This window comes from Delphinapterus leucas, chromosome 11, assembly GCF_059928025.1.
Source record: "Delphinapterus leucas isolate spDelLeu-1000000601 "Yukka" chromosome 11, BTC_Dleu_Yukka2, whole genome shotgun sequence".
NCBI classification, from domain to species: Eukaryota; Metazoa; Chordata; class Mammalia; order Artiodactyla; family Monodontidae; genus Delphinapterus; species Delphinapterus leucas.
The window spans coordinates 38,445,512-38,458,565 of record NC_143139.1 but is presented as its reverse complement, the minus strand read 5'-3'; the positions used below and the strand labels follow the sequence as shown (position 1 = coordinate 38,458,565).

The 13,054-nt window shown below is 45.3% G+C and overlaps 1 protein-coding gene across 1 annotated transcript; it reads right to left on the bottom strand.

Annotated features, from left to right (window-relative positions):
* Nucleotides 1–10,573: 10,573 nt before the first annotated feature.
* Nucleotides 10,574–12,074, bottom strand: CCDC184 (coiled-coil domain containing 184). The gene has a single exon (XM_022572338.3). The coding sequence runs from the start codon at nt 11,596–11,598 to the stop codon at nt 11,011–11,013; it is 588 nt and encodes a 195-aa protein (XP_022428046.2). The 5' UTR covers nt 11,599–12,074; the 3' UTR covers nt 10,574–11,010.
* Between the last annotated feature and the right edge of the window lie 980 nt (nt 12,075–13,054).

The window sequence follows — 13,054 nt, the reverse complement described above, 5'->3', positions numbered from 1 at the left end:
ATATATGGCTTACCCAGGACATGAAAATTAAACATATCTAGAGCCTCTAGGAACACCCTTAAAAATCTCATTTTTGGGTTTCAAATCTGACTACACGTGTTTATTTTTATTTTCCAGTCTAACGATCTAGATAGCTGTTTCTTTCTTCTGTTTAATTCCTTATCTTCTTCACCCAGCTCTGGGCTTTGAGGCTAACCTGTATGGACCACATCAACAGATTCCCTTACTTCCCTGGCTTTCTATTGGGTTCAGCCAGTGAGTAGCATAGGCAGAATATCAGATGGAAGTAGGAGTGTAAGGTTGGGTATTTAATCCTCTGTTTCCCTGTGAGGGTTGTGGACTCACTTGAGTCCCCTTGCTAAGATCTCACTCCCGCCATGTGACCCCCTCTACATAGCTCTCTGTTTCTAAGTTTGAACCACCATCTCCCGTTACCTCTTCAGGCTCAGCCTCTCTAATACTAGATTCTGGGAACTGCCCACTGCCCTTGTGATTTCCCTACACCATGCCCACACCTTTGCAAATAAATCTTTATTAAACTTCCTCAAATTATTGTGATTTGAATGTGCCATCTGTTTCCTGGGTACGCCCTTATACAAGACCATTCTCTTTTACTGAGGTAATGGAAACAGTTATCTCACATGCAAACATTTGAAGGCTACATGATGTATTAGAAAGAGCATGCACTTTGAAGTTGGAGAAACCTGAGTCTCCTGTCATTCAATCATTCATTCATTTGGCAGATACTGCACAGTCCTATCAGTTGCGGTAGAGATTTTAGGGAGTATCTGCTATGCACACAGCCCATTCCCTAAGAACCCTTTTCTCCTCCCATAATGGTGAACCTGGCAATCAAGTTAGTAAGTGCCATGGGACACCACCCTCCACCATCAGCACAATCAGTGCAGCAAAGCTAGATGGATTAAGTCCTCTTTCACAGGAGTTTGGAATTGGTATGCAGTGGGTATAATCAGTTCAGGGCTGGAACAGGCAGACACTCAACCTATGGAGCAATTGTCTTCTGCCATGTACCTGAAGAAACAAAGAAAGTTAGCAGGGAGAATAGGTTGAAGTCAGAGGAGAGGGAAGCAGAGATAAAACACCATATCTCTAAAGAAAGAGCCCAAGATAATGACTGCCCTGGTTTTAGTCAGCCTTGGAGGCCCACCTGCATTCTTGCTCTTGGGTTTTATGAGATAACCTTGCATCCTTATAATAAGCTCCTTTTTTGTTCCCCCTCAAAACTAATACAGATGGGTTTCTGTTGCTTGCAACCAAAAAAGTCTTAGCTGAGGCAGTATCTACCACAATGAGGTTATAAGGACTAAATGAGATAAAGTATTTCAAACATCTACATCAGTGCCTCCAAAAATGTTACTTTCTCCCTTCCAACTGTAAATGGCACCCATGTGCTCTGAGCATCAGACTTCCCTGTTCTTTGTACTTCTTATTTGGAGTGACAAGCCCATTTCGCTGTCAGTATTTTTGCAAGATTTTCTTCATTCCTGCTTTTCCTCTTCCAGTTGCCATTCTGTTCATGGTCCAAGCGCTGATATATTTGCGTTTTGCTATGTTTTGTTTTGAAGTTTTTGTTCCTCAATGGATGGAATTAATCATAATCCTCAGTTCACGAGACACCATCATTGGTCCCTGCAAGGAAAGGCTCTCTTGTTTTATGTCTTTATTTATTGCTTTATTCTATCTTTATACCCTGTATCTTCACTCCCTCCAAAACAGGCAGTTTTCTAGTGTGTATATATCTGTTTAAATGTGTCTTCAGAAAATAGTTATCATTTTGTAGGCATTTATTTTTAAATGTACTCCAAAGCTACTGTTACATGTCTCATTCCGTGTCTTACTTTTTTCACTGAGCACTGTTTTTCATCTCCATCCACATTGCCAGATGCTAATATTTAATTTGTTGCTTCACTTTGTTGCCTGCTATTCCACTGTGTGCACTCTTCACTCACGATGTTGCATCTGTCCACTCCTCCATTGATGAACACCCACATTGCCCCCAACTCCATACCACTACAAGTAACCCTGCAAAGAACATCCTCCTATTAGTCCCCTGCTGGACTTGTAAAGAATTTGTTTTATATTTCTTAGGGGAGGAATTGCTGGGCTATAGGGTATGAATCTATTTAATGTAACCAAGTTTTGCCAGATTGCTTTCCAGAAGTGGTGAAACTAGTCTTGCAGCAGCGCAAGTTTCTACATTTCCACATTCCTGACAACATTAGTAATTGTCTAGATTTCTAATTTTTGCTGTTTTTATAGATATAAACTGATCTCATCGTTGGTTTAATTTGCATTTGATTAATAATGGTTTTGATCAAATTTCCATATCCATATTAGTTTTTTTCTATTCTGTACATTGCCTATTGATATTATTTGTACCCTTTTTTTCTATTGGGTTGCTGTCCTTTTCCTGCTTATTTGCAGGAGTTCCATGTATATTTTAGGATTATATTACATCCTTGTCAGTTTTAGACAAATATTTTCTTCATTCTGCCATCTGCCTATTAACTTTGTCCATGGTGCTGTTGATAGAACATAAATCTTTAATTGTTTTGTAATCGAATTCCTCAGTTTTTGCCATATGGTTTATGCTTTTGAAAGTGTCGAAATATGTGGACTACTCTCTTAGTTATACCTACTCTCAGCCTGGCGTCTCTAAATCTGAGTTCACTGGAGAGGTCCCTGTAGTCATTGCATCTACTCCTCTTCATTGGACTCCAAAGGACTTGCACTGACTGAGTTTCATTCTTAACAGAATCACATCTTCCTTGAGCCTTTTCCTCCATAGAATCTCAGGCTATGAAAATCATATCTTTTATCTATTTGAAGTCAATTTTCCCATAATCCTGGACACACATCTCACTTTATCTCCTTGGCTGTCAGGGAGAACCAAATCACCATAGTTACTGTCTTTCAAGATTTTCTTCACTCCCATTCCACTAGTCAATTTCATCTTTGTTGGTCAAAATTAGATCCAGAGTTGCAATCTATTCTCTGCCAACCTCTTCCTTATGAAGGATGAGACTACACTAAATCAACGTTCTCCTCACTTCTGGAACTTGGCTTTGTGCCGTTTCATGACTTGCCCTGGGATCTGTAATAGAGTTTATCTGTTTTGGCAGACTCTAGCACATTTTTACAATGATATTACTTATTTTCCTCTCCTTTATCCTCACCTAAATAATTCCTTTCTTGTTTCCACTCTCAAGGTTATAAAATCCCATAAAAGACTCTATCTTCGTGATGTAAAGTACTACTCTGACTTTCCTTCTATCATTTTTTTTTGTTTTTATTCCTCCTCCTTACTTCCTTGTGTCTCTTTTCTTGTTTCCTTCTTTCCCTCCCTGCCCTTTTTCTTCCTCCTTTCCTTTCTGAATTTCACAAATACTGAGGGCCAGGGCAGGCTTTCTGTAGATCAGAGCAAAGAAGCTGCTTCTATCCCAGAAGTAAATTCCCCACAAACAGGTGGTGTGTGTCACATGACTGGCAATTCCTTTCCAGTTGCACATCAGAACCCAGTTCTGTTTCTTTGGAACAACGTACTCCACCTTTTTTCACTGCCATGGTCCAGGCATAAGTACCATCCTACCAAGTTTCTTTATATATGTGACATTTTATTTTCCTCATTGTGTAAAAACTCAAGTTCTATTTTATATTACCTGTACTTTGTGCACTGGTGTAGAGACCATAACTACTTATTTTTTTCCCCAACCCTTTTCTACTTACTTTTTCCAGAGAATTATGGGATGCCGCTTCGGCTACTGCTTTTCTTCTGGTGTCATATCTGATATCCTCTGTGGTATAAAATTTTGTGAGCATTCTTTTTAACTGTTGTCCTCTCCATTTTATCTTGTCATCCCACCCTCCCACTGACTCCCAACACACCACACACACACACACACACACACACACACACCCCATTCCCATTTTCAAATTGAAGTTCTCTTAATTCAGTTAACATTGCTCACAGAAAACATTCCCTTCAATCTTTTTTTTTTTTTTGCTGTACGCAGGCCTCTCACTGCGGTGGCCTCTCCCGCTGCGGAGCACAGGCTCCGGACGTGCAGGCCCAGCGGCCATGCAGCATGCGGGATCCTCCCAGATCGGGGCACGAACCCGCGTCCCCCGCATCGGCAGGCGGACTCTCAACCACTGCGCCACCAGCGAAGCTCTCCCTTCAACCTTTTGAGAAGCGCTGCGTTCCAGTTCAAGAACATATCATCCCCTCATCATTAGACTGAGAGCAACATAAGGACAGGGACCCTGACTTCTTGGAGTCTTCTCCAGAGCCTACCACCTTCCATGAGACATGGTAAGCAGTTGGTAAATACTTCCTGGTAGATTGATTCAGTCATGGTTCTCTTCTTGGATGTCTTTTTCCATCATCCTTATAAGAATTATTCACCTACTCTAAAAGGAATTTTCAATTTCCCTTTTTATTCCCAAAGCAGAATCCAAGCCACCATAAGCTTCCCTTAGTATATTGTAATTACTTATAACAGAGTAAGATGCAGAACCATTTAATGAGAAAAAAACAAAACAAAACAAAAAATCCCTGATTTTTATTTCAGACGAACAGGATTCTAGTCCTAATGCTGTCATTGACTATGCAAGCTTTCACATGTCATTCCATCTATTACTTTATTTATAAGCAATGACATAATGTTTATTCACTGTTAACCTTCTTAAAAGGAGACCATACATTTTTTTAAAGTACTTGAGGTAGAAATAAGGTAAATTTCCCTGACCCAGGGGTCTAAATGTGAGATAAACTATTTGATAAGAAAAAGACTTTGCTTTCTTCAATATTCTGAAGAAATATTAGTCCTGGTCGTTGTCTGAACATCTTTCTTGACCTCTCACTGGCAAGATCAAAAAAGTCCCCGTTTTAAAACTTTCAGCATAGGTGATGTGGTCTGTGAGAAATTCCCAGAGATAATAGTCACCCTCTCTTTCAAGAAATGCTGCTTCACTAACACTCAAAATGGCCCAGAGAATATAAATGCATGAAAAATACAGGCATCAACAACTCTGAGTCAAAAAGTGATTCAGAAGTGTCAGACTCAGTATGAAGAAATTACAATAATACTATAATGACTTTCAGTTATGTTTGTGTGCATTGTAGTGATATAAAAAAGTTCATTTTCTAAATAAGTCTACATAAGCTCTTTAAATAAGAATGAACTTTTAAAATATGTGATAAGAAAGCATGGTGATAGTTGAATTGGCAGTATTTTTTCTTTCTTAATGGTACCTAAAATAATGACGTGCCACACAATTGATAGTGCCTTAAAGTCAATAAAATAAGATAAATATTTCAGAGACTATAAAAATGAGAAAGCAGTTCCAGCTCAAGATATTCATAATCTGGAAGGGGGAATAACAAGCATAAAGAATAGTAGAAGTGAGGGAAAATATACTAATTGTCCCCCAAAGAGTGACAAACAAAAAGATTTAGATATTTAAGGGAGGAAGAGATCACATTAGGAAAGGTTCCATGGAGGTAGTAGCCTTTGAGAAGGGCCTCGAAAAACTGATAAGATTCCAACTGGCAGAGATGGAACAGAGTAAGAATAATAGAGAGCAAGAAATCAGCTGCAGGAAAATGGGCATTTCTAGAGAATGGTGAATAGCATATTTTGATTCAAGGGTTTGTTAACCTTTTCTGGCTTTAAGAATTTTATGAAAACTATGAACCCAATTCCTAGAAACAAAAGCACAAATTTCATAATCAAAAGGTTTTTTGCATACTGTTTCTGGGGATTTCCTACTTACAGATAGCAGAAGAGACAGGAGGGAAAAGCAGCCTTGCAGGACACCCCTTGAGAGGCTGGTGCAGGTGACCAAGGCTGCAGAAGTCCCTTTTCTGAAGGAGAAATTTGGACCTGACTGCATTTGGGAAGAATGGCTAAGAGAAATTGTAGCAAGGGCCAGGGGGACACATCCAGTCCACTCATCCAGAGATTAAAAGAGCTGAGATACACTTGGGAATCGTTTCTAGCTGACTGGATGATATAGGCTTCCAACTGATGGTATGATGGCTAAAAAATGTACCTCTGAAATGAAATGTATGGGTTTAAAAGTATGCCATGGCCTTAACTGGGGGGAGCTTGGCTACCGCCACTGTATTTTATGCTTAATTTGAGAAGTAATGGGACATGATGCAGATTTCTGAGGAGAATGAATGTTCAGAGCTGTGGTTTAGGAAAATCAATCTTCAGGATTATAGGTGAGTGAGAGGCCAGGGGAGACCATTTAGGGGTTCACTGCAGTTAGTTTTTATATCCTTCAAATACATCCTATTTATTCGGTTCCCCTTCTGTCCTCGCCACCCATTATTTGGCAGAGCCAGGCCTTTAGTAAGCATTTGGTGGTGCTTGCTGAATTGAAAACCACAAATTTACTTTGAGGGTCCCTTTGCAATGTCCCTATTACTCACCAGGTGGCACCATTACAGCATTACTTACAGAGCAGACGTCCTTCTATATGCACAGTGCTTCCAAGCAGAAAGGCTGTGTTTCTTTGAGGGAATTCTCCTTCTGGGGACAATCTAGAGGTGTGGGGTTGGGGAGGGGGGTGGAGGGAATGGTAGCTAAAGATTCAAGAATATTCTTTTTGTATTGTACATCAACTATCCCTCAACTTTTAAAAATATTCCTTTTGTACTTCTATATATCATTTCTTATTGTAGCTGAGAATCTTGGCTGAATTTCTATTCCTAGGCATATAAATGGAGAAAGATGCTTAGGAAAACCTGCCTTTTCAAAGGTGCAAGCAGTTTTCTGTCTTGCAAGGAGTATTAGACTCAAATATATCTGCGGAAGAACTGTCCCTTAGTTCTGGGAATACTTCTAGGTGAGCCATTTCATTATACATATCAAGCAAAGACCATACTCTGGTGGATACTGAAGCCACAAAAAACTGCATATTTATGTTGTAGGCCAGTTTGCATCTCTTAGAGAAATAACTATTTCTCTAGAACAGATTTTAGTTTTACCACGCTAAAGTTGTAGCTTATTTCTATGAAGTTGTATGTTTTCATTTTGAGATTTAGAGCTAACCCTGAGAGATTTCCCAGTGAGAGATAGGAGTGCCAGAAACAGAAAGAGCTGTGATGACTTACATGCAGCATTGCGCTGGGTTCAGACATAAAGTGCAGCATAAAGCTATGGGGGGAGGGGATGGGAACCATCACCTCACTGCCACACATCAGCAGTGCTCTGACAAACTCCCAAGTACTGGAAGACTTGGAAATAATGGTAGACAAGATCCTTAGTGCATTCTAATGGGTATCAGTATAATTTGAATTTGTTGAATAAGTGGTAAGTAATCAGGTTTATGCAAAGATTTCAATTCAGTGTAGGAAATACTCTGGAGGCCCCAGGAGGCAAGGGTGTATCAGTTCAGGCAGGGTCATTTCTTCTTTGTTATTTTTTGAATTTAAAAGTCTCATTATCTTTTAGTTCAGTGATTCTTACCTTTTTACTTAATTCTTACCTTTTAGAATTAAGTTAAAACAATAGATCTTCTCTCTAGAGAATATACGTACACGATTTTGCATTCAATTTCAAGGGGCTATGGCCCCCTGAAATTCATAGTGACCCCATCCATGAGTCCCAGGTTAGAAATCTCACCTGAAACTCACTCATCAGAAGCATTACAAAGGAGAAATGCCAGAGGAGAGTGGGGAATCTGGAGAAAGGAGGAGGTGGGAGAAAAACCTGTGCTGTATCCCTCTGAAATGCTGATGCAGGTCACTAAAGAAAGCTGAAAAATTGCTTTATCTGGGGAGATTTTTATCTATCTGGACTTGGAAGAGCTGGAGAACTTCTAGGAGCCCTGGGCTAAAGGACTGATGACCATTTAGGATGGTAGGCATAGGAAGAGGAACTGAATTGGCATCAAGGGTTAAAAGCCTAAACCAGACATTTCTACAGGTGCTAAAGAGCTAAGCTGCCTTGAGATTCATGTCACTCTCTGCGGAATCTGAGCTACAGGGAACAGGAAAGAGGCACACGAATGGATCTGTGTCAGGGAATATCTGGGGACATCAGCTTCTTCCTCTCAAGAAGCAAGTCCAGAAGACCATCCTCTCTGTGCCATTATTGAATTATCACCCACTAGACTCTGAGAAGGCTCACTAACCAAAACCTGATCTGCGATTACTTGTTCCCACTGAGAAGATGAAAAGTGAGTAAACCCAGCATTTCTTCCTGTTCAGGACTCTTAGACTCTTGATTGGGGAAGTAAGGGATTTCCTTCTCTGAAGATGAAATAATAAAGCAATTAACAGAGTGGTTCCCATCTAGGGTTCTTTAAGTCAGAAGATCTGGATTAAGTCCTGGTTCTGCCAAGTACTAGCTGTATGACCTTGACCAAGCCTTGGAAGTCTGTTTTTGGAACTGTTAAGTGAAAATAATAATAGTGCCTGCTTCATAGGGCTGTTGGGAGATAAAATTGGGCACAGTGTCTGGCACACAGTAAGTGCTCAATAAATGATAGCTATCATTGTTGTTATTGGTGCAGAATGCTGGAACTGTAACAGGAAACTATCTTCCAGCCCTCAGGGACACTTCCCCACTAATATACTTTAGCTGCCCTCTCTAGAGCCCTGGCACATATTCCCCAACCACTGCACAACTCAAGGCTTCCTCTGGTCATCCTATGTGTACAGAGCTGACTTTAAGTCCCTTTTGACCCATAACTACATGACATTTATGAAGAAAGTCCATGTCAGCTTGGGAATCTCATCATCCCCTTGACTATCTTGAATGATAAGAGTTTTAGATAGGGAAGGATTATATTAAACAAGAGCTTCTAGAACCTTCCCTAAGTAATTGTATTTTCCCAGAGGAGCCAGTCACCACCACCACCGCCTATCCCAAGAGAACTGTAAGAAAAAACTAACATTTGCACAAGACTTCCCAGGAATCTTAGATATTTTTCTCCTTAACAATTTTTGTCCCCATTTTACACAGGCAGAAACTAAGCCTCAAGCAAGGAAGCAAGTCTCAAGCACTCATTTACTGTTGGAACTGAGATTCAATGCCAGTGCTCTTTCCATCTCTCTGCAACAACCACACAGCAAGAACACACACACATACATAACACACATACACATACATATGCAGATATGCAAGTGCAAGTGCACACACACACACAGAACCCCAGCTCATTCTTCTCCCAAATTTTGTTTGGAGCAGCTTGGAAAATCTCCAGTGCCCCAGGGAGCAGACTAGAGCTGATGTCAATCTAAGCTCCCGGGGGAACACCTTACAGGCATTCTCCACAAGAGGCCTGAGGCAGTTTTTGTGGTTTCCTTTGTGATATGTCACTCTACTGCCAGAGATTCCGGGCAATCCCTCCTGAACAATACCCCTTCCCTAACCCTCCCATGGAACAAGTGTCATGCCTACTGTTCCAGGACTCAGATTTGGAAATCATCTCCCAGGAGCCAGGTGCTTCACTGAAAAGAAGTCTCCTGCACATCTGGAGTTCTAGCTACCAAAAACCCTTGTTAGTTTGGGAGTCTCAACACGTACCGTCTCCAGCTTGAGGTGAAGGTCCAGGTCGGAAATGACCGCAGGTAGAGTTGGCAACGCATGTCCCAATCACGGCAGGGACGGTCAACTCCTTGGAACCAGAGGCAAGAAGAGAGGAGGAAAGGCATGGTCCCTGTAGTTCCCGCTAAGCCTGTGTCCATGCAGTGGGTCCAGAAGCCCCACCCTGACATCGCCCTAGTACCAGTCAGCAAGGAGGGGAGATGACGCCGCTTTATTAAGGTTAACACCAAGGAAAGCACTGAGAAGGGATACACGGAGGAGGAGAAAGGGCACACAAAGTCACCACTTGAGGAGGTGGGAAGGAAGCACATCAGTTAGGAACCTCAGGGCAGCCACATGCTCCATGCCCTGGTTGTGGGGGTGAAAGAGGAGAGGAGAGGGGAAAGCGCCGTGAGAGCCTGGGCCTCACAGAAGGGTCTGAAGCCCCCTGAACCTAACACCAGAGCCACAAGCCCTGCCCCTCAGGGCTCACACACTACTACACAGGTCGACACACATAACGCACACAAGACATTATGGAGGCAGCACCAAGAGGCAGCGGGCAGGGAAGTGTTGACGGGAAAAGGAAACTGAAGTTAAGCAGGTATAGCCAGGAAAGAGACAGTTTTTGGCTGCGGCCCCCAAGAGCCCCTCAGTGTCCCCTAAATCTGGGCTGTTGCTGAGCATCCCCAAGTCTCTGCCTGTGAACTGGGCTCTTTGTTCTCTAAGCCTCAGTGAATGGATAAAGCAATCCCAGATGAAGTCAGTGACAAGGCAGGATCCACTCTGCATGCAAAATCCTAGAGGTTGAGCTATTATGTCTTCATGCACATTGATAGTCAGCTCCTCCCAGCCCAGAGGCCCTTGGAACCCCATTCACCCAGACTCCTAGGGCTGCAGTTCCCTCCTCAAGCTTCTTTTACCAATCAGCAGCCGCAGAGATCTGAGAGGGGAGAGGCTTCTGCAGAATGCTGAATAGCTTGGAGTTCATCAGAAGGGTAAATTTTCTGTTGCCAGAACAGAATACCCCCAACTCCTTAATTTCTAGGTAAATCGTTAGAGATTATTTGCCAGAGTCCTAGATAAGTCCTTTTTCAGAATAGAAAAAGCAGAATTTTATTTACACAATTCAGGGGTTCTCCTGTTGGCTGGAGAGGGGGAAAGGGCAGGGTAGGGGGTTGGATGGGAGTCCAGAGATGGGCGCTTCCTCTCCTGCAACCTCACCTTTCCGCAGTTTGCTACGTCTCGCTTGGTCAGGCAGAAAGAATTCCTGATGCTCCCAAAGTCCTTCACCCTATAAATGCTTCCTCCAGGGAGTCTCTTCCGCCTGAACCGCAAGAGTAGCGGTCGGAGTGAAGCATGCTGCACCGCGCGGTTCAGTCCTCTCGCGTCATGCTCTCGGAAACCCAAAGCCAGCCCGGGAAAGTAGTGCCCCCTCGGAGTCCCCTCACAGAGAGGCCTCTCCCTCCAGCTGCAGCAGGGTAATGTCGGGCAGGTCGAGGGGCTCCACAAGTGGCCCGTCCCCCCCAAGGAGGCCAGCACAGGGGCTCTCGGGGCGCTCACAGTGACTAGTGGGTGTGGCGGAGCTGGGCATCTCCTTCTCTTCTGAATCGTCGTCCTCCTCGTCCTCAGGATCGCGACCCAGCAAACCGCTGTCCTCGATCCCAAGCGAAGGGGTCTCCGGCTCTTGAGGGGCGCCCGGGAAGCTCCCCTTGCCGCCGACCACGCCCAGGCTACCCTGGCGGGGCGCGGTGGTCATAATCCGGCACATGGAGACGATGGCTCGCTGGTTGGCGCACACGTCGTCCGAGAGCACCTGGATGTGCGAGGCCTGCTCATCCAGGGCCCCCCGCATGGCCCTCACGTCCTCAAACAGGGCCTGCAGCTGGGCCTTCAGGTGCTCCATCAGCTCCTTCATGCCGCCGTTGTACTCCCCGGAGATCACGTCCCCCACGGCCGGCACTGTGGACACCTCCAGAGGTGCCGGCATGTCGCCGCCGTCCTTGGTCATGATCTCCAGCAGACCGTCCTCCATTGAATGGCAGAAGCGGGCGGTGGCGGCTCCGGGTCCGGTCCAGCCCGGCCTCGAGGTGGGAGGAAGGTACGGGGAGGGGAAGAGGTGCCTGGAGGGGCTGGGAAGAGGAGGCTCCCGAGAGGGGCAGGGAGCCGACGTGAGGAGGTGAGTCTCGGGCGGAGGGTGCGGGCGGGATCGGGGAGGCCGGGAAGAGCCTGCGGGACGAGGATCGCGCTACAGTCCCAGGGCCGGCGTCTCTGCGGCTCGCCACGGGGCGAAAGCGCCCTGCCCTACCTAGCCTCCTGAATTGCACCCGTGTCAGCTCCGCCCTCTGGGCGCCAAGAGCGGCAAGTGCCTGCGGGTTTCCTGGGTCACGGAAGCGCTCGCACAGGGGCTCAGGTCGAGGCAGAGGCCAACAGCGGGTCGAGCTCGGGACTCCCCTCGGCCATTAACGGGCAGCGTCCGCGAGTGTGGTTGGAAGTGACACGGACGGGTCTCCCAGCCGAGCCGCGGATGCTCCTCTGTTTCCAAGGCGACGCACGGCACTTAAATGACGTGTGTCTCCATGGCAACCAGGAAGTGGAGAAGAAAAGGGAGGATGGTTGGGAAGCTGCAGTGGGGCTCTGGAGTCTGAGCTAGCGGGCGGAGCGGGAGGGGAGGGGACGCTGCAGTGGCCTCAGCTGAGGCTGAAAGAGCGTGTGGCTGCAATGTTTAATAGGGAAGCATGAGAGAGCAGTTTGCTGCATAAATCCCCAGGTCGGGGAGACATCGTCCCTCCCCTAGCCTGGGTGGTAGACACTGAGCGCGACTGCCTTGGAAGGATTTTCACCCGCCCGAAATCCTTTCCCTGAGGATGACGGTAGAGCCGTGTCCTACTTCTCTGTCCTCCAGCAGGGAAGCAGAGCGGGTAGCGAGGCCGACCCTATTACCCAGACTAGAGCTGGTGCGCGACGGCGACCTGGAGCCGGCCCCGCCCGGCCTTAGAGGTGCAGAGGCGCGGGAGGGCACGACGGAGGTTTCCGCCACTCCCTTCTGCTTCTGCAGTAAATCAGCCCTCGCTGTAGATAAGATAGTACAGGAGCCGAGAAAAGATGGGATTCCCTCCCATATGAGACCCAACCGCTTCTACTCAGGGCACTGGGGGTTCTTCCAGCACGGTGAGGCAAAGCGCTTCAGTTTTGAGAAAGAAAGCTCCGTAAGAACAGAGATTTTTGTCTCCTCCGTGTCCTCCAGCACGGAATCCCCAGCACCCAAAATAGAACCTGGCGCGTAGTAAGTAAATGCTCAGTACGTTTGTTGAATGAATAATTTAACAAGAACCACTGCGTCCCATTCCCTCATCCATTACTCTCCAGCTCACAGGTAGTGGATTTTAGGAGACCTGAATTCAGTTTTGTTTCTTCCATTTATTAGTTCAGAGACCCTGAATAAATCATTTCCCTGATCTGTTAGGGGATTGGACTGGGCAATATTGGGT

Coding starts and splice junctions, on each gene's coding strand:
- CCDC184 (XM_022572338.3), bottom strand. CDS start 11,598: ATGGAGGACGGTCTGCTGGAGATCATGACCAAGGACGGCGGCGACATG.